This window comes from Pseudopipra pipra, chromosome 3, assembly GCF_036250125.1.
Source record: "Pseudopipra pipra isolate bDixPip1 chromosome 3, bDixPip1.hap1, whole genome shotgun sequence".
In the NCBI taxonomy this organism is placed as follows: domain Eukaryota; kingdom Metazoa; phylum Chordata; class Aves; order Passeriformes; family Pipridae; genus Pseudopipra; species Pseudopipra pipra.
Genome location: NC_087551.1, coordinates 64,186,340 through 64,205,853, shown reverse-complemented (window position 1 = coordinate 64,205,853; position 19,514 = coordinate 64,186,340). Strand labels below are relative to the sequence as shown.

The 19,514-nt window shown below is 35.8% G+C and overlaps 1 protein-coding gene across 13 annotated transcripts in view; it reads right to left on the bottom strand.

The window, feature by feature from the left end:
* Positions 1-19,514, bottom strand: part of TRDN (triadin) — a 225,112-nt gene that overhangs the window by 46,383 nt on the left and 159,215 nt on the right. For 10 of the 13 annotated variants that reach the window (XM_064649630.1, XM_064649623.1, XM_064649621.1 and 7 more), the window contains 5 exons: positions 17,841-17,891; positions 17,331-17,396; positions 10,990-11,040; positions 9,165-9,215; positions 8,572-8,622 (listed from right to left, as the gene is read on the bottom strand). In XM_064649630.1, coding sequence (XP_064505700.1) covers positions 8,572-8,622; positions 9,165-9,215; positions 10,990-11,040; positions 17,331-17,396; positions 17,841-17,891 — 270 coding nt within the window. The remainder of the gene's footprint in view (positions 1-8,571; positions 8,623-9,164; positions 9,216-10,989; positions 11,041-17,330; positions 17,397-17,840; positions 17,892-19,514) is intronic. The other 3 variants (XM_064649620.1, XM_064649629.1, XM_064649632.1) reach the window with 1 other exon arrangement.

The following is a 19,514-nucleotide window of genomic DNA, read 5'->3' as shown; positions in this document are numbered from 1 at the left end:
GGCAGAGTCAAGTCCATTCATGCCTATTACTGCATTTATGGCTGGCTAGTTTCTATTATTGGGCTATTATATCGTGTTGTGAAATCCTTTGGAATTTTCACTTTGGCCACAGTTTTTCTTATGGAATGTACTGCAAATACTCTACAAATCTTAAGAGACAGAAGAGAACTCATTCTGACCACTGTTGCCAATAGCATTGCTCCTGTTACTCAAACAGAAAATGACAAGGAATAAATGAAAAAGAGCATGGAAACCATCCTTTACATTGTTCTTTCAGAAGTTGAGCAATGTGTTTGAATCTGAAATGCAGCAAAAAGATGGATAGATTACTCAAAGAATTTGGTTTACAACTGTTAAAAAGCCAGAATACCTGCTGAGCAATATATTGTAGCTGGGCAAGGAAGGACATGAAATAAACCAGAATGATGAACTAGAAAATCTGATGCTCTGATATGAGAGATGGCCTTGGCTGTGTACTATTTTACCTTGATTATTTGGAGAAAGAACAAATTCTTAAGTCAGCTTGTTTTGCACTGTACTGATGAGAGTTGTCACCTAGTTCTTGAATTAGGAATTTGTACGCACAAAGCTATTCAAAGAGAATTACATTAGCAGCCTTAAATCATACTCTGTCTTTCCTAGACTTATCCAAATCTGATCTTCCAGTTAATACAGAGATGATAGAAAGCAAAATACTTTTTTTATCAAGAATACACATACCATTTTCAGGGATCATAAATCCAAATTGACAACTATTCTAGAAACCAGAAGTGAACATTATTGTATTTTAGATTTTGGGAATGGGTGAAAAAATCATTACAAACCATGGTAGACCTTGTTCAAATTTTTTACGTAGTGTGGGATAATAAAGGTAAATTTCCAGTGATGGAAAGGTCACAAAACTATGGCACTGTGAGTAAGTATTTTCAGGGAGGAAAAAAAATAAATTTAGGTTTAGTATGGTTCTATTATTTTTGATTTGTATCAGAAACTTAAATATAGATCACCATCAGTCCTTTAATCCCATATAGTGACAGTTTTGAAGGACTTTTTTCACAGCTGTTGAGCAAACACAAACATTTCTGAAATCTTGAAGACATCTTGAAAGCAATTAAAATCTTGAAAACACTGTTTCCTGCTCAACAATAGTCTATTCCATGTTGCTTTATGATCCAGCAGTGGCTAGGAACAGATATTTAGTCTAAATACCATCATAGAAGTGATTTCTTCTATAAATTCTTCCTTTATTTTCTTATAAGAACCAACTGGTTCCATCTTGACACATGAAGTTTAAATATCTTTCCAATTTTACAATAATTAATTGTGAAAATTTGGGCTATGAAAACTGCATTTTCATAAAGATATCCAGTTCCTTTGTGTCATTTCTAAAGCGCCCTTGATTTAGATTTGTGATCTTCAATCTTATCATGACCATACTAATTAATCTCAAAGGGAATCTTGAATCTTTCCTATTTCTCTTTGGCTTTTGCTGCTTTTTCCTAGCCCACACCAGTGCCACATTATCATGTCAGGATTTTGTACACAACATTCTAGGCAAGATGCATTTTTGATTTATGCATAGCTTTACAATGTTGTATGCATTTACCCTAATGCACTTATATATAGAAGAAAGTTCTTCACTTGTCTGCAGTACTACTTAGGTCCTTTCCTGAATTGACACAGTTAGTTTAGAGATAAATTATTCTTTAATATTTTCCCTCCACTATATATTACATTGTATTTATTGACACTAAATTGTCTTTACCATCATGCTGTCTGTTTTCCCCTTGTAAATTCAATGTATCAGAGTCCCTTCTAATCTTGAATTTTTTAACTAATTTTGTCGACTGAAAATTTCATTATATTACTATTTCTATATTTTCCTGTTAATTAAGGAATATAACATGAGTCCAGGCATGGAATCATAAGCAATTATTCTGTAAACAAGCTGCAAGATGAAAATGAACCATGATGAATGTGCTTTTTAATCACATATTTATTTCCATCAATACTGTAGGTCTTGGGCAGCAGCTATTTAATTTCTGCAGTAATTCCTATACTGGAATTTTCCATAGGCCTATTTAAACCATTCCATAAATGCTGTGCTTATTTCTTTATTAATATATTGAAACCAGTTATTACTAAGACAAAGTTTCCTTTTCTAGATACCGTGCAGACAGGATCTCTGTGATTTTCCAGATAGTTGGTTTTGTTCTGAATTTAATTATGATTTCACCAAATTTCTGACTAATTTTTAAATTTCTGGAGTAATTTAAGTGTATTAACCCTGACACAGTAACTCTCTGAAGGTAATGGAAATTTTGCCTAAGTTCTTTCATTTATTTTGGTTATAAACATGTAAGTTATGGTAAAACAACATCAAATGCAGACTCATCCCATGTGTCAGATACTCTGTAATAACTGTTCATATTCATGCTGTTATGCTAAAGTGAAAACCACCTAATGTAGGCAGCTACAGCAAAGAATCTGGCATTCACTGAGTTGATACTGTCTTTGCCCATCTCACCATAAATTGTCCATCTGTTCATAGCTTGAGAAGAATGTACTGTTTTAAAATATTTAAGAAACATATAAAGTGATATTTCTCTCTCAGGTCTTCTCAACAGGTATTTCATCTCTCAGTCTTTTGGAGTTCAGAATTTCTCTTATTCATGTCAAAAGAAACCTTAGTCATGTTAAGAAACCACAGCTGAAAGAACCAGTACAGTGAGCAACAGAGAGGAGAATTTAGCCGTTAAATCAACAGGAGCATCTGTTATTTAGCATGATTCTCATTCAGTAGCAGAAAAAACTTTTCCTGCCCTTTTCCTCCTCTGGTCCAGGTTTTAATAAACAGGTTTGGAGAAATAACCTCTTATTCAATTATATTCATGCATTTTATCATTAATGGGCAAGAATGATCTTACGGTTTAACTCCTCTGCATAACCTGACTATCCCTTCTGCCTCCATTTGTAAGACATAGCTGCCAAACCTACTTAGAAAAAAATATTTCATTAGATAACCCCCAAAAAGTTTACAGTGTTTTTCTCTTTATTACCAGCAATGTCTTAATGAGAATACACAAGCATATTGTCTAGAAGGAAAATGGGCAAACTCTTCTTTGTATTATCGGTATTCACATTATATGGATTATTAGACCCCTCTCTGGTTCCAACCAGGACAGGGTTAATTTTTCAGTAGCCAGAAGGGTGCCTGGCTAGGACCCATAGGTTATTCTATACCACCTCACATCATTTTACAGGGATGGGGGAAGAGGTGGCTTCCTGGTCAGATAGGTGGTGGAGGGAGAGATCAGTTATTGTTGGGAGTTTCCCTGGTGAGAACTTGCATGTGAGTTGTTCAGAGTTTTTTTCTCCTATACTCTATCATTAATATTGTTGCTGTTACTCTTCATTGTCTTATTCCACTGCTGTTTCCAGTAAATTGTTCTTAGTTCAACCCATGATCTTTACTTTTCGTGCCCCAATTCTACACTCCAGCCCACTGCAAGGGGGCGGGGATGGAGAGGGAGGAGTGAGTGGCATGGGATTTGGAGTGTTCCAGTGGGAACTCTAAGGTGGGGGATATCATTCCTAAACCATGGCAGTGCTCTGTAAATTCACTTGGTAGAGGTGGTAACATTCCTGAGCAAGTTCTCCTTGACTGTGTGTGGAGCCTGGTTCAGCCTCTTGACAGCTGAGGAATGGGAAACACTGACTACAAGCAGAAACCTTCTCTCAACGCTGACTGAGTCCTTGAAACTTGAGACCTAAAATGTATGAGGATTAATTCAATCACACTCCCAAAGACAGGCACAAATCTCTTTTTGAAGATACCACAAAGGGCCAAGGAGTGGGGCAGAGCTGCCCAGGGATTTGATCTCTCTGCCACAACAGAATGTGCAGATCTTTCTCTGCCAGTCTCACTTTTCAGAGAAAGTGCTCAAAGTATGAAGTATTTTTGGAGAAAGACAGATTTTCGCTGGATCTGTGCAGAAGACAGTGCAATTCGGGCCATATATCCAGAGGCACCTTGACACACTTGAGAGGTGGGCCTGCGTAACCTGTTTTATGAAATTAAATTTTTAACTCCTTCCTTTTATAAAATGGTATTCATTCACATTATATATGTTATTTCTGATCTTTTTCTCTTACTTTCTAATGTCTATTGTAGATTTTTTTCCAGAGAAATGCTGACTCCCAATGGCAGTTTTATACCACCTGCTACAACTCAGTATTGGTTACATATATGTCATTATCTTAGTGTCTGACTTTTAAAGCTCCTGTATTTTCTTGAAATATTTCTTACTGACAATGTTCAGCAATGATGTTCTGTAATGGTTGGACCATTTGAACAGGTTGATACTGCAATTTTTATACACTAAATACATCTACCTTACATTTTGGTCCTCTATTATTCAGGATTTTCTATTGCAATTCTATATCGAGCTTGTGTGAATTCAAATTTCACATTTCAAAAATGTATTTATCATAACAAAGGGGTTACACTGTAGCCACTTATATTAATTCAATTTACACTGGATTTGACAGATTTCTGTAAAGTAGTAAATGCTAATCAAAACACTGCTATTTCTCAAGGTGTTTTCGGTTGGCTAGTTTAATGTGAGATGTCCTCTAAAGAAGCTCCCTATGTACTCTCAGTTGACTAAAAAATGTACCAGTGCTCATAAAAGTGACCTCATGTTTGCCCTTTGTTACAGGGCAATGGTCACAAAATTTCTGGAATACTTTTCCCCATAGAGGATTTTCTCAAACTGTCTGCCTGATGTATGTGACGTGTCACTTATCATTGTTAAGAAAGAAAGGTTTAGTAATGTGCAGCATCCCACATGAATGCTTGAAGCCACTTTACGAGTTGGGGTTACACTCTTCTGACAAAATGTCAATGTCTTGTCATGCATATTCAGTGTCACTGAGTTAGCTGTATTTGCTTTTGGAAATGTTGCACTTGTATGAAACTTGTCACATAAAACAGAAAAGACAGAAATAACTTTTAAAAATCTGCACTACTGAGCTGAAGTGCCTTCAAAGTAAGATTGTATAAAATTTGCTGTGTCATGAACTTTGCTGACTAGAAAATTAGTGAATCCTATTGTAGACATGAAGGTGGCGTCACTATACATGTGTGTGCAACCTGAGATCTTCCTGCTCAAGCTCAACTTTCTCACTCAACTTTTCTGTTGCAATCTTGCTTCAGGAGCCTTGAAGGATCTGCAGTCCTGCTCCGAATAGCCGCTGTGCTCAAGTTGACCTGATCATGTGTCTGACAGCATTTAATCCAAATATTTTAAGTTCTTATAGAGCCAGCTAGAGTCAAAGAGAAATACTCTCACAGCTGTGAGATATCAGTTGTTCTCAGTGAACTGTGCAAGTGCATCCACAGGTAACGTACAAGGTCGTATACAAGCCACTAGAAATAATTGAAGTAGACAGTACTCATGTCACTTGGGAAGGTGGTAAAGGCTGTGCAAAATCAAAATCAGCACTGCTAGTCTCCATTAGATTATGGTATTTCTCATCCAAATATCCTGCTGTTACTACAAAAAACAATCCTGATTCAGACTGAATCTGAACCATTGTTCTTTGTCAGAATAATCACATGTGTTTCTAACTTAATCTTGTACTGCAGTGGAGTTAAACTCAGCATACGCCACGCTAAACATGATTCTTGTGTTTTGAGAAGCAAGAAACTATAAGTTTGTAAGATAACACAGCAACACAGAATCTTTTACGTTTCTTACAGTGTTTTAATCTGTAGGTTAAAAAAATTAGGCCATGAAGAAAAAAATCTGTGTGATATGAAAATTCACTTGGGAACATAGCTTATACTTTCTACTGCTATAGTATAAGAAAAATTTTGCATATGTTTTATCAGCTACTATGGGAAGAAGTAATTAATTTTACTATAAGAAAAAAATCACCTCTGGGTACTGACTTTCCTTTTCAAGTATCTGAGCATAAACCACTTCATGTGCAGTCAATGAAATGTTACAATGTTTAAATAAATATGTCCTTTCTTGAAATAATTCCATTTTGGAACTTGAAAGGAGCTGTTATTCACCCGTTGTTTCAGTGACTGAGTTAATAAAGTCCTTATTCTTTGTATAGTTGGGTGGATGTTTGACACTTCACTGAAGCTAGTTTATTAGCATTGCAGCTAAAACACTTTTACAGACATACATTACTTCTTTACAAAATTTGATCTTTTGAAATAAGTAGTATTTTAGTTTCAATATCACTTAAATTTAAATAATTTGGTCTTCCAATCAGAAATATTCATGGAGAGCTGAAAACAAAAATTAGAGAAGAAACTCAATGGTAAGCTCAATAGTCAAATACTTAAAGGTCTGATCAATGTTTAACTCTTCATTAACCTAACTACATTTCCTAGATATGTTGCAAGAACCTAGCAGTAAGACCATAGGCCTTGCTTGCCTCAAGATTAAAATAAAAAGCCAAGTTGTATTAAACCAGTAATCAACACACAAAAAGCCACCCACACTTAGGATCACAGAATGATAAGCTTGGAAAAGATTTCTAAGATCATCAAGTCTGACTGTCAGCCTAGCACCACCACCATGTTCATCACTAAACCCGGTCTTCAAATGCCATATCCATACATTCTTTGAATACCTTCAGGAACAGTGACTCTACCACTTCACTAGGTGGCCTGTTCTGATGCTTGACAACCCATTCTGTGATAGGGTTATCGCTCCTTGTTCACCAAAGTAAACTAAATGAAAGGGTACAATAATGTGTCCCCATTTTTCTAATGTCTTTGACCTTGAACTGACAATTCAGGCTCATCTACTTTGAGTACTACAAGGAGTGTCAGAATATTTAAGCTCTACTACATTTTCATAGAATCATAGAACCATAATATCATAGCATAACAAAATCATAGAATGGTTTGGGTTGAAAAGGACCTTAAAGATCCCCTGGTTCCAATCCTGCTGCTCTGGGCAGGCACACCTTCAACTAGACCAGGTTGCTCAGATCCACGTCCAACCTGGCCTTGAACACATTCAGGGATGTGTCATCCACAGCTTCTCTGGACAACCTGTTCCGATGCCTCACCACCCTCACAGTTAAGAATTTCTTCCTAATATCTAGTCTCAACCTAGTCTCTCTCAGTTTGAAGCTCTTCCCCTGTGTCATGTCACTACATGCCCTGGTATATAGTCTCTCTCCATCTGTCTTGTAAGTTCCCTTCAGGTACTGGAATGCTGCAATTAGGTCACTCCAAAGTCTTCTCTTTTCCAGGCTAAACAATTCAAATTCACTTAGCCTTTCCAGGCTAAACAATTCCAATTCACTTAGGCGTTACCCATAGGAGGGATGCTCCATCCCTCTCATTATCTTGGTGCTTATTATCTGGACTTGCTCCAACAGGTCCATGTCTTTTCTGTGCTGGGGACCCCAGAGCTGGATGCAGAACTTCAGGTGGGGTCTCATGAAAGTGGAGTAGATAGAGAGAATCATCCCCCTTGATCTGCTGTCCATGCTCCTTTTAATGGAGCCCGGGATATGACTGGCTTTCTGATCTGTGAGTGCACATTGCAGGCTTATGTTCAGCCTCTAATTCACCAGCCCCCCCAAGTCCTCCTCAACAACGCTGCTCTCGATAACACTTTTTTTTTGCAGCATGTAAGCCTTTATTTTTTCTTCAGAATGATACAGCTGTGTAAAGCAATACTGCTATTCTGTTACACATTGTGTGAAATAGCTGCACTTAAAAACTTGCAGATGTTATCTTTCATAACTTTGTCAGAGAAAATATTCCTTCATTATTTCTAGCAATTCTTAGGGAAAATCTAAAAATAGGAAGTAGTATTATTCAATTATCTGAAATAGTTTTCAAAACTGACTGGAAGATTTTAAAATAAACTACTATATTCCTATGACTCAAATGACTGTTAGTAGCTAATAAGTTATTACAGATTTTTATCCATGTTAAATTATTTACGCGTTTAACCTGAGAGACTGTTTTATAACGAACAAGTGACATTTAATCAACATATAGTTTGACACAAATAGTGTCAAACTAAGTTTTGTTTGAATTTAGTTCATATGAATAAACCTGAACATATTTGGTTAATTATAATTATTGTGTTATCATTGCCTAAAAAAGCCTAGTATTTTAGAGGTACTATAAACTGGAGTTGATCTTTATTTGATGGCTGATACTGATATTTCAATGTAAGAAGAGAGAGCAAAGTACAATCAAATACTGTATTATCGAAGAGAAGTAAAATGAAACCTGAAATGACAAATTTTAATGGAAAGAATGAGAAAAAATCAAGAAAAAAGAAAATAAGTCCTTTTAACTTTGGAGTCTATAAAATACCACTGCTACAGCTTGCTTGTATAGCCCCATATGTATCTATCACTTGTCAGCCAGGTAAAAAGAATGTCCAGCAGCAAAGGATGCCATTCAAGGATATTTAGGGATTGCTTAATGAGGAAACTAGGATTTCATTTGCAAATACTTGCACAACAGATTTATTTTCTCAACTGAATCTTATGCTCAGTTCAACTTGGGACTGTTACCTTTTTCCTTAGTATTACTTGAAGCCTTAATATCTTTTCCTTTTGAAGAGTCTGAAAAAGAAATCGAACACAGAAATGGAAGGACAAAGTTAGTACTATAAGTATACACTGTGCTCACTGGTACTATAACAGATGTTCATAGCACCAGATCAACCACATATGCAAAAGAGATATATTAATAATTAAAATTTCTGTTTACCTCAATAAAAGGCTCAATGTAAGATTTGGAAGCAAAACAAAAACCATTCCTCAAAATTTGCTGGCAAAATTTCTGTAGGTCAAACCATGTACTCATTCCTGTGCAGTCTATTATTTCAGCCTGACATGTGAATTTAGTAACAGCTCTGTTACTAATTTACTCAGAATAGATTAGCATTCCCACTTCAACACTGGCTGTGCAGGCCAGACAGCAGTTAAACAACACTACAATAAAAGGGTCATGAATTTATTATTTCTGAATCGTGTCAGAAACTGCTCTTTTCAATATATCAGATCTATTAAATGAGAAGAAGCTAGGTTTAGTTGCTTTTCACCAACACTCTATACCAGCAGACAACTGGTTATTTGCCAACCACATAATGATAAGACATTACCCTTTTCTTTTAAGGCTGCTGGAGGCTTCACATCTTTTCTTTTACTGGTCTCTAGAAAAAAACATTTAACATTTATCACAAGCCAGGTTAGAAAAAAAATATGACACTTGAAAAGAAAGCAAGTCAAACAATTTGATATGTAGAGAGCAAAAAAGATGTGATAATTAAATGGATTTAACAGCATGGAAATAAAAAAACAGGACAAAACCCCAAGGTCATCCATTCATCTTTTTAGTCTTGTATATGCAAAATAATAAGCCTTCAATATGTCATTAGTTTCTTCACATTTTGAGGAAACTGTTGAGCCCTCTCTCAAGTAGGCAATGAAGAATAATAACTTACACAGAAGTAAGAAATTCTATAGAGCAGTTGACATCAATGGATTTTTCCTTTGCTGAACCCAGATAAAAAATTAATCCACATTGATACAATTGAAATATTAGGAATACCAGTCTTGAAAGTCAAAGGCTGTTGATAAAGGTAAGTAGGAGTTTTCTTTATTCAGAAGTGACAAAAGGACCAGCTACTCACTGAGGACTCCATTATTCTTTTAATATCAAAGAGGCCATATGGGTATTGCCTGGGAACAGGATTTTACTTCCTGCATATATATAGCCTTTTAAAATCACAGGCACACTGGGTATAAAAGAAGAGCAGTGCTCATCTTTCAAAAGTACATTCATATATTTTATGCCACAATGAATAGTCCAAGAACTTAATTGTATCTTCTTTTTTTTTTTTCTGCAATATATGAAGAAGTATTAAAGGACATGAGAAAAAAAATTGATATTCTAGTTTTCTCTTTCTAGTAACTGAAAAGGCAGAACCTAAGGACAAAAAAAAAAATATTCACAAGTTAGCTAAGAACAAATAAAGGAAAACTATGATCTTCCTGTGGTGAGACACATGGACTGAGAGCAGTGACAAAGAGGAGAATTCTGAGCCCCAAGGGGTGACCTGGCTTCATTTCTCAGACTTTTCAGAAGGAATAAGACATTCCTCGCAGAAATATATATCTGTATATCTATTCAGATATACTTTGCTGTATATCTATTCAGCAGTCATAGACAGGACTGCATCAAATATCTCCATCTTCCAAAAAAATGAGACTTTGTAATAATTTGAACCTCAGATGTGCTGTTACAGCTCAAGACCCTGGCACAGTTCTGAAAGCCTTTGCTATTTCCTTTAAATTTTTAATCTGTTTCAGCACTCTCCAGAAAGAGTTTTTAATACGTCACATTGCAACAAATAAGGTTTTCTCCAAATGGATACTATCAAGCAATCCGTGATCTCTTTGTGCACAGCAGCAGGCCAGCCTCCTGCAACTGTAAAGGTTAGAGACATATGTGCCTATGTTGCCAACAAATTAAAGAAAAATCTTAACATATCAGGCACTCTCAAACACCGGGATCTGTCAGTAGCCTCAGCCAGTTTCATTCTCAGTCATCCACGTTCCTGAGCTGTAGCCATGTGGACCAGATTTAGTCTAGCTCTCTGCAGAAATGTTCTTACTATGGGATTTAGACAACCCATTTTTGACAGACTAACATCCAAAGGTGGTATAAAAATAAATTTTAGTATTTCCTCTCAGATCCAAATTCAAATATGTGCATTTAGAAGAAGTCTAGGTAGTTTCTAGGGACCCTACTGGGATCTATACAGCACAAATATAGTTAAAAACAATATAATTATTAAAATAATCTAAACATGAATCAGGAAGGGTTTGGTTTTATACACATATATTTCTAGTCAAGACCTGTTTCTAGCATAGAATAGCTGTTCTGATATTCAGATTTCTGATAATCTTAGCTTCTTCACTTACCTTTTTCCCTTGAACTCTCTGGATTCTTGGGATTTTTTCCTTTCAGAGAATCTGTAGGGAGATAATTATGTTTTTGAGACTTAGAAGATAGGACAGTCCTTCTACATTTAAAAGAAAACCCCAAAAATATTTAAAAATCAAGACTAAAATTGTGAACATAAATGGATACAACCTTGACGTCTCTTTACATCCTCTCTAGCAACCACCTCATATTTTTTAAGGTGCAATAATGTTAGTAGTAAATGCAAGAGTAGAAGTTGCTAAGTTGCTATAGATTGTTGTCTGTAGAGACCTCATAGAAGGAAGAAACTGGAAAGGAGAAAGGGAAAATGCAAGTAATGACACAGGATTAGAAATTCTTAGGGCTTTATCCAAAACATCATGAAGAGAGAAAGGTTTATTCTGCTTTCTCTTTTTGCCTGAAGAATATTTTTTTTGCCTCAATCCTTCAGGAAACATACACTTAGGGCCATCAAACACAGCAAAAGCATGTTATTTTGTATAAACAACTAATGTTTAAATAATTTTTTCAAGCAATAGTCTCTTGACCTCTTAAGTGTATATATCAAGGAAATTAAGAGAAAATAGTTTTTGCCAAAGTAAGGAAGTAGTTTTATAGGCTTATGAATGTATGTGGTTTCAGTGAGAGAATATCAGAGCTTGCAGGGTGCTGAGTAGTCTTAATTGCATTCTATCTGACAGGATATAGCACCTAAGCATCTGGAAAAAAACCATGCCATTTATTCCAAATGAAAGTAAACCAAATCTTCAGTAAAACAGATAGAGCTAAAAGAAGATCCTTTACAAAATAATTATAACTCTGAACATTCTCCTGGCTGCCATGGTACCAGGAAGTGATCCCACTTATCCATCTGGCCTTAAGTGTGAGTTGTAACAGAAAAAGTTCATTTCCAGGATGGCTGAAGTTGCTGGAGAAACCACACTGTGAAGGGATAGGCTCTTCACTTAGAAGCCTGCTCTTCACAGCACCAGTGGACTCTTCTTCGTGGGACTGAGAGAAAACCTGCAGTGTGAAAACTGAAATCCTTTGAAGTAGCCTCTATGTTGATTATATAAGAAGCCTTGAGGCAACAGCTACCCAATTGACCATTTTACTTTGGGCAAATTTGTGATCTCAACGATCAGCAGCCACCGTTGCAGCCACAGCCCAAAAACATTGCCTTTGGCCTTATGGATTTGGTGGCATACGGCCATGAGGGGTTTTTTTCATCATCCATGTAGCAGATCTCCCTGAGATTTCCTACAATGTGTAGCTCCTAAAACAGATTCAGCACTTTTGACTCCTACAACTTTTGGATGCAGCTGGACACTTTCCATGGCACACCAACTTCCCCACCCTCTCAGCCAAGACTGCTGAGATCACCAGTTATGCTTTCCTTCCAGGGAGCAGATTTGCATTTTCAGAGGTTCATACAGGGGTTCACTGAAGACTTTCCAAACTTCTCCTCTCAGCTGACCACTTTCCTGCTAGTCCCAGAAGGGGAAAAACATAACATGCTCTCTTAAAGCCAGCATTTGCCTTGCTACTTTGCTCACGCGTTCTACTCCAGGGGTAAAGCTGGGTCAGGCTAGGAAGATGGTATAGAAAGATGAAAGAGCAGCAGTGTGTGATATCTTCAAGATAAGGACCTGGTTCTCATGCAAATGACAACAAATGGAAATAGGAAGACACTGCCTTTCTGTAGGTGAGTCTCACAATATAACTTCTGCATTTAAAGAAAAAAAATATGCATAAGTTAAGATAAAAAATGTAGTAGGCAAGATGTTATTCCATATTACTTTTGCTTTAAAGGAAACATAAACATTACATAGTGAGTGCAAATCAGCACAATTTTTTTCTTTAATAACAATGTGCTGTTATGTATATGGCAAGAAAGAAATACACATTACTCACTTATTTCCCCTACCAATCTGTGCATAAAAATAAACATGCATATTCATGCATAGCTGATATAAGAAAAGATGCAAAGATATATCAAAAACATTGCACAAGCAAAGAAGAAAAAAAAGAGGAGCATTTGTTTGGAAAACAAATCCTGTACCATAGGGTAATAGTGAATTTACATTATCTGTACAGCACAACTGCTCTCAGTTTAATATCTCAGCATAATGCTCTTAGAAAAACTCAGTGAGGAGCTGTATATACTATATCATGAGCTTTTAGTGCCACTATTAGAGACTCCGAATAAATAAGTTATCTACCCAAAAACCACCTGGCAAATTATACCTTAGAATTTCATTGGCCTCAAATTTTTTGAATATGCTTATGCCAACAGAAAATCAGCTTTTATATTTTTTAGTACAAATGGGCTTCTTTACCGCAGGAAAAAGATGAAAAGCTAGTTATAAATTCAGATAGAGTCTTGAGATGTCCTTTATTACAAGGCAATGGAAAATATATTATTCCAGTGTTCTCCTTAATTACTGCCAATAAAATTAGTCTCCAAGACTGAAGACACTTTATTCACCTCATAAAATAGATAAAGCAATGTTTTGAGGTTGTGATCTATAGAGTATCCCAGCAATAACTCTAGATTCAGGGATTTATTTTTCCTCTTTCTGCTTTAAATAAAACCACTATACTTCAGGTTATGAAAAATAGTCTGCTTTATGATAAGGGTTTTGGTCTGGACATCATCCTTGTTCATTCAACCTTAGCCCATCCGTCAAAGAGAATGAGGTATGATAATGCCTCCCTTAGTGCATAAGGTGCCAGGCAAACATTAATCACCCCAAATATTCAACACTTCATGTAGAAGTGTTCCTTTATTTGGTTTACATGAATAGTAACAAACTACCAAGATACCTGATTAGGAAGTATATGCAGTCTTAAAAATCCTTACTTTCTTGTGTCCTTCGAAATATTTGTATTTGTCAAAAACATCCACTTAAGAAAGAGCTATATAAGATACCAAGTAGCAGAGCGAAAAGAAGTCCCCAGTGATCTGGTTAATAAACTACAGAGGCCCACTGATGAGGCTTGAAGAGGTGATAGAGATGTGAAAGAGTTCGTGCAAATAAACATGCAAATAAGGCTTTGATTAATTTATGAACTGCAGTTTGATCAAATATGGTGTCTGAAATGGGGGATTTACAGTGCTAAATATATGTTTATGTAGCAGAGTAATGCAAAATGCAATAAGAAAACACACAGAAAGGCACCAAGGTTTCTAGGGATTTCTCACAGACAGCTTTATAAGTTCTCCCTATGGAGTCTTTGATGTCAATATGTTTTGAACTGAGCTATACAGCTCACTAATCAGCACCTTCATTTTCAGACACAGGTACAAAACTGTGAAGATTTGATGCCTATTATGGGAAACAGCAATGGCTACACGAGCAAGTGCTCTCAGGATCTGAGGGACAGGCTCAGGTGGGCTGGTCATCAGTGCTACTTCAGGGTATCAGGAGCTTGTGGTGCATTTATGGCTGTATTCAGCATTGAGTAGCAGGTCGAGATCTTGTTCTCAGCAGCAGTAATGCATTTGGCATAGATGACTGTGTGGAGCTCTGGTTGGTAACACTTAGATTAACATGTTGGAATTTTTACAGAGAGTTTTGTCTCGTTTTCCCAAAATGTAAGAAATTTGATATAACTTGGCCTGCCCTTTGGTATTTAAAAGAAATTCCTGCCTGCCCATTTCTGAAGGCTGGTTGGAGAATGTCTAACCTCCTTTGTCATGTTAGAAGGACCTGTAAATAACTTATAATTGACGTTGCTGATACATTAAATATGAGCCCAGGAGATAAAAAGCAGTGTTGTGGGAGCACTCAGCAAAGGACACACTGAGGAAGCTTGTTCAGGGCTGGCAAACCCCTTTTTCATTGAATCTAAAGAAATTCTTGCCAGGGAGAAAAAAATTTTGGGTCTTCTCTCTCTTTCTTTTTCTCTGCTCCCCCTCTCCCCTTAATCCTTTGAAAAGAGCATCAGGCTGAGCATATGTGTTCCATGCAGGGGAAGATGCAGCAGAGCTGCCACTCAAGTCTCTCTTCTAATTTTCCAGCACAATGCTATCATTACAGGCAGCCATAGATTACAGGCAGTCCATGGAGAGGGCCACAGGACCCCAGAGAGGTTGAGTATACAGTTCTGGTCCAGATAACTAAGCTCATGTACGTGGGGTGTCTGTACATTAGGAGTAGAATAGACATAGAAGAACAATATATGCACCACAGGATTTGAAGATTGCTATAATTTAATTTAAGTTTGTGAATAAAGGAGTGAATGAATATAGATTCTAGGATTTTGAAAATACATCTAACAATAAGATTATTCCTCCTTTGCTTTACATATTTTTTTCATCTTTCAATACTGCTTGAACTAACTCTTCATTCAGTTCTTTGTTTGAAATAGCATAGAATGACTGTAACTTAAATAGTTATAGACTATAACTCAGATAAAATAATTATAAACTATATATAGACTATAGTCTGTTGGAGATATCCAAAAGATGAATACATTCCTCCTCACAAAGATAAGCAGATGTGGACTTTTGTAGACAGTTTGAGAATATGTATTTAAGTCTTATGTTATATTATGTTGTATTTCATATTTTATTGTATTATCCTTTCATGATCAGATTATGTGACCAATACATCTGTTCTAGAATAAGCAGCAGTCACAAGTATTGAGGCCATGTTGCTGAGAACACAGCTGCATTGGGCAGGGCACGTCTCAAGGATGAAGGACCACCGCCTCCCTAAGATCTTGCTTTATGGTGAACTTGCCACCGGCTGCCTCAAGAGAGGAGTCCCAAAGAGAAGACACAAGGATTTCCTGAAACAACATCTCAACCTTGGCCATATTGATCAACATAACTGGTCTACTCTGGCCTCAAATTGGGAGGCCTGGAGACACACCATCTATAACGCTGCTGATGCCTTTGAGAACGCACGCAGGATCACCCTTGAGGAGAAAAGACAACGCAGAAAGAATCGTGTCTTGTAGAATATACCACCTAAGGAGTCTTTCTGCTGTGCCTTTTGCAATCAGACATGTCTATCTCGTATTGACCTTTTTAGCCACCAGCGTGCCTGTAACAAACGTGGGTAGAGCCCTTCCCAAATCTTCGTTCGCTAAGCCTATCCATGATGATGATGATTATCTCTTATTTCTCATGTATGTAAGCCCCATTTTCTTATTGGTCAATATTTGGTGCATTGCAACAGTTATCTATGCATGGTTATGTTTTCCCTTTATGGTTATAATTTACATGCTCCACCTTAACTCCACCTTTTGTTCTAGCACCTTCTCTACCCTTCCATATATAAGGCAGAGGCCATTTTGTATTGGGACCTTCTTTTTACTTGCTTTTAACTGGTTCAGTTGTGTTCATTTACATTTTGCCCATAATAAAACCGTCTTGCCAGTCTCACTTGCGAAATTGTGAACCTGCTTATTCATAGCACACACTGCAATGGTCTGTATATATAGTATATATATATAAAAATATATATACTATATACACTATATATTATACTATATATATATACTGTATATATAATATGTATAATATAGACCATATATAGTCTATATATAGACTATATCTATATATCTATAGACTTACAATACTTATAGACCATAACTTAGAATAAATACTAAACTTTCTATATAATGTAGGTCTTTTTACTCTGAAGTACCTGAATAACATGTCAAATAAGTTATCCATAACTCACTTCATTCAAATAAAGCTATTTGTAATAAGGAGGAAAGAAATAAGATGAATAAAAAGCACCCAGCAAAACAAGTGATGAAAGGAAATCTAGCTGTCCAAATAACAAAAACCAATACATGGGAAATGTTTGACAAAAATAAGTAGCACAAAAAGATTTGGACCATCTCTCATGTTGAAGATGGTTGACCAGATGAAGCTCTGGGTTTTTAGCTATAGCTTTCACAGAGCCCAGAAAGCGCATTTCCTACTCATATATTCATGAACTTTACTTTATTCCTACTATATCCAGAGATTTATGCAAGGATTCAGTTGAGACTTTGTTAACTGGTTCCTATTAAAGAACTGGCATTGTTCAGACAAGGAAGGTTTTCTGAAGGTTCTTAACTATTACCCAGAGTAATAGTTTTGTGATATTTATTTAATTACTTTTGAGACTTTCAAATGTTAATTGGCTCACCATATTCCGTCTTTTTCCCCTTCCCGCTTTTTTCATGACATAAATACTGTAGAACATTTTAACCAATTAAATTTTGATTGGTTGTGATTTATAGTGAGAAAGATTGATTATGATTATTTTAAAATTAACACCTTAATTCCTTTTCTTGAGGTTTTCAGCAAGTTTTATATTCTATTCTGTAGTCTTACCTTTTTCTTTTAAAAATGTAGGATTCTTTTCTTCCTTTTCTTTAGCATGTGCTGTAAAAATAATAACTAGAGTGATAAAAGGTTAACATCTCATACATCTGGGGTAATGATTGATTGAATAATTGATGGTTTCTAACTGACACAAGATACCAATTAAATGTGTAGAACAAAACTGATTTTCATAAGTTTTAGCATGCTCACAAAGTGAAACCACAATTTTTATTAAGTTTGATGAAAGACAAAATCACCTAAAACTTATTTCATTTGGCAGCTTGTAATAAATGTTATCAAGTTTCCTAAATTCTAAGTTTGGACTTGTCAGTTTTTATACAGATGTTACCAGGACTCTCTTTGCACTTCTAATCTAGGTAATGCCAATTAAGTTTCACAGTAAATTTAGTGAAATAATATTATGCACATGAATTCCTAACTAAACTATACTCTAAAAACAAAATGTGCAGTGCATTTCACGATCTTAGAGCTATATACAAATTTGTTCTGCCAGGTTACCTTTATCTTTTGTAGCTGCTGGAGATTTCAATTCTTTCTCTTTTCCAGGATCTGTAAAAGAAGCAGCCACACTGATAAAGCGACAGTTAGAAGCCATAACTGAGTGCAACTATAAGATTTAACTATAAGAGAAAATGAAGCATCCAGATCATATGAGAGACTAAAACTGTATATTGGAAGATATGGTAAAAAATTGAGTTCCTGAGAGATTTGTACCAAATTCACCTTTTTCCATCCAGAAAGTTCAGTCCACAAAATGTGTTGGAACTGACATCAAGAAATAAACGTTTCATTATTTTTCTCCTTCTACATTTTGTTTCAAAATAGGCAATACTCAATACTTCCAGACAATATGATTTTTAAAGTAGAAGACTTGGGAAAGAAATTTGTTAAACAAGGTCAAAAGTGTAATTTTATTTTAAAAAAACTGTCTCTTCTATTCCTTACTACATCCCAGACATCTGCTTCAGAAAATACTGCTGTCCTGCTTTGACCTTCATGTTTTGTACTCATCAGTGCAATTCAGTCACTTGTTTTCAAAGTGAGAAAATAAACTATTTACTGCAGATATCTGTGAATCATATAGAGTGGAACTCAGTATCTCTAAAATTCTTAATAAAATATCAATGCCCTTTTTAAAATATTAAGTTAATGATGGAAATCTGTGCAAACAGAAAGAAAACTCAGTGGGAAGACTGAAAAACTTGTTCTTCTGTGCTCATGGGTCATGCAAAATTCCCAAGAAATTCCATGTTCAGTGCAATAGTGTCTACAAAAAGAAAAAGGATAGTGAAAGACAGACCTCCAGCCAAAATAAGCCACTTTATGCATGATATAAAATCTTTACTTTTAGAAGCCTGCCTGTAAGAACTTAAAGTTGCTGTGCACCTCCATTATTAGTAACATAGTCACTCAAACTGTTGTGGAAGATTTTACTTTAATGAGGCATTTTGATAAAGAGAACATTAAACAATTCTGTACTGAAAGCTTAAGTCATTGTTGACAAAGCTTGAAGTCCCACGTGATCCCAAACAAGGAAACATTTGGAAAGGTGCTTCAGAGGTAGTTGTCATCTTCAGGAGAAAAAAAAATGGTTTTTTAGACATTGTGGCACGTGACATATGTGCTGCTGAAGAATTTGAAGAAATGAAACAGCATTGACCTGTAAATGGGAATTCAAACTGTAAGTAAATCCTAGTAAATTCTGTAAGATTGAACTCATCAAGGTCTATTAGAAAGTCTGCTGTAACTTGACAAAATGACAACATGTAGCACAAATCCCATGTCAAAAGCCTTGTGCTGATTTGCAATGTAAGCTCATATTGAAATCAGAATACGTGACTGACACCTATAGTGAGCATAGGAAGTGTGGAGAGAATATTTTTTTGTGTAAAATAATAAATATAAAATTTATAAATATTTTTGTGTACTGGTATTTCATAAGTCTCTTCTTTTTGTCCTGGAAAAATGTGCAGTATTGGGATGAAACTTCTTGGGCATAAACAGATAGGAATTTCTTAACATATGCATTATTACTATTATCAGCTATGTTTTATCAGTTTTAGTCTGTCTAATCAATCATAATCTGCAATTCTGACTAGCACCAGGAGTTATTATTTTTTTTATTATTTATAGATCTGAAATCACTTTTTCAGTTATAGGGAGAAGCAATAC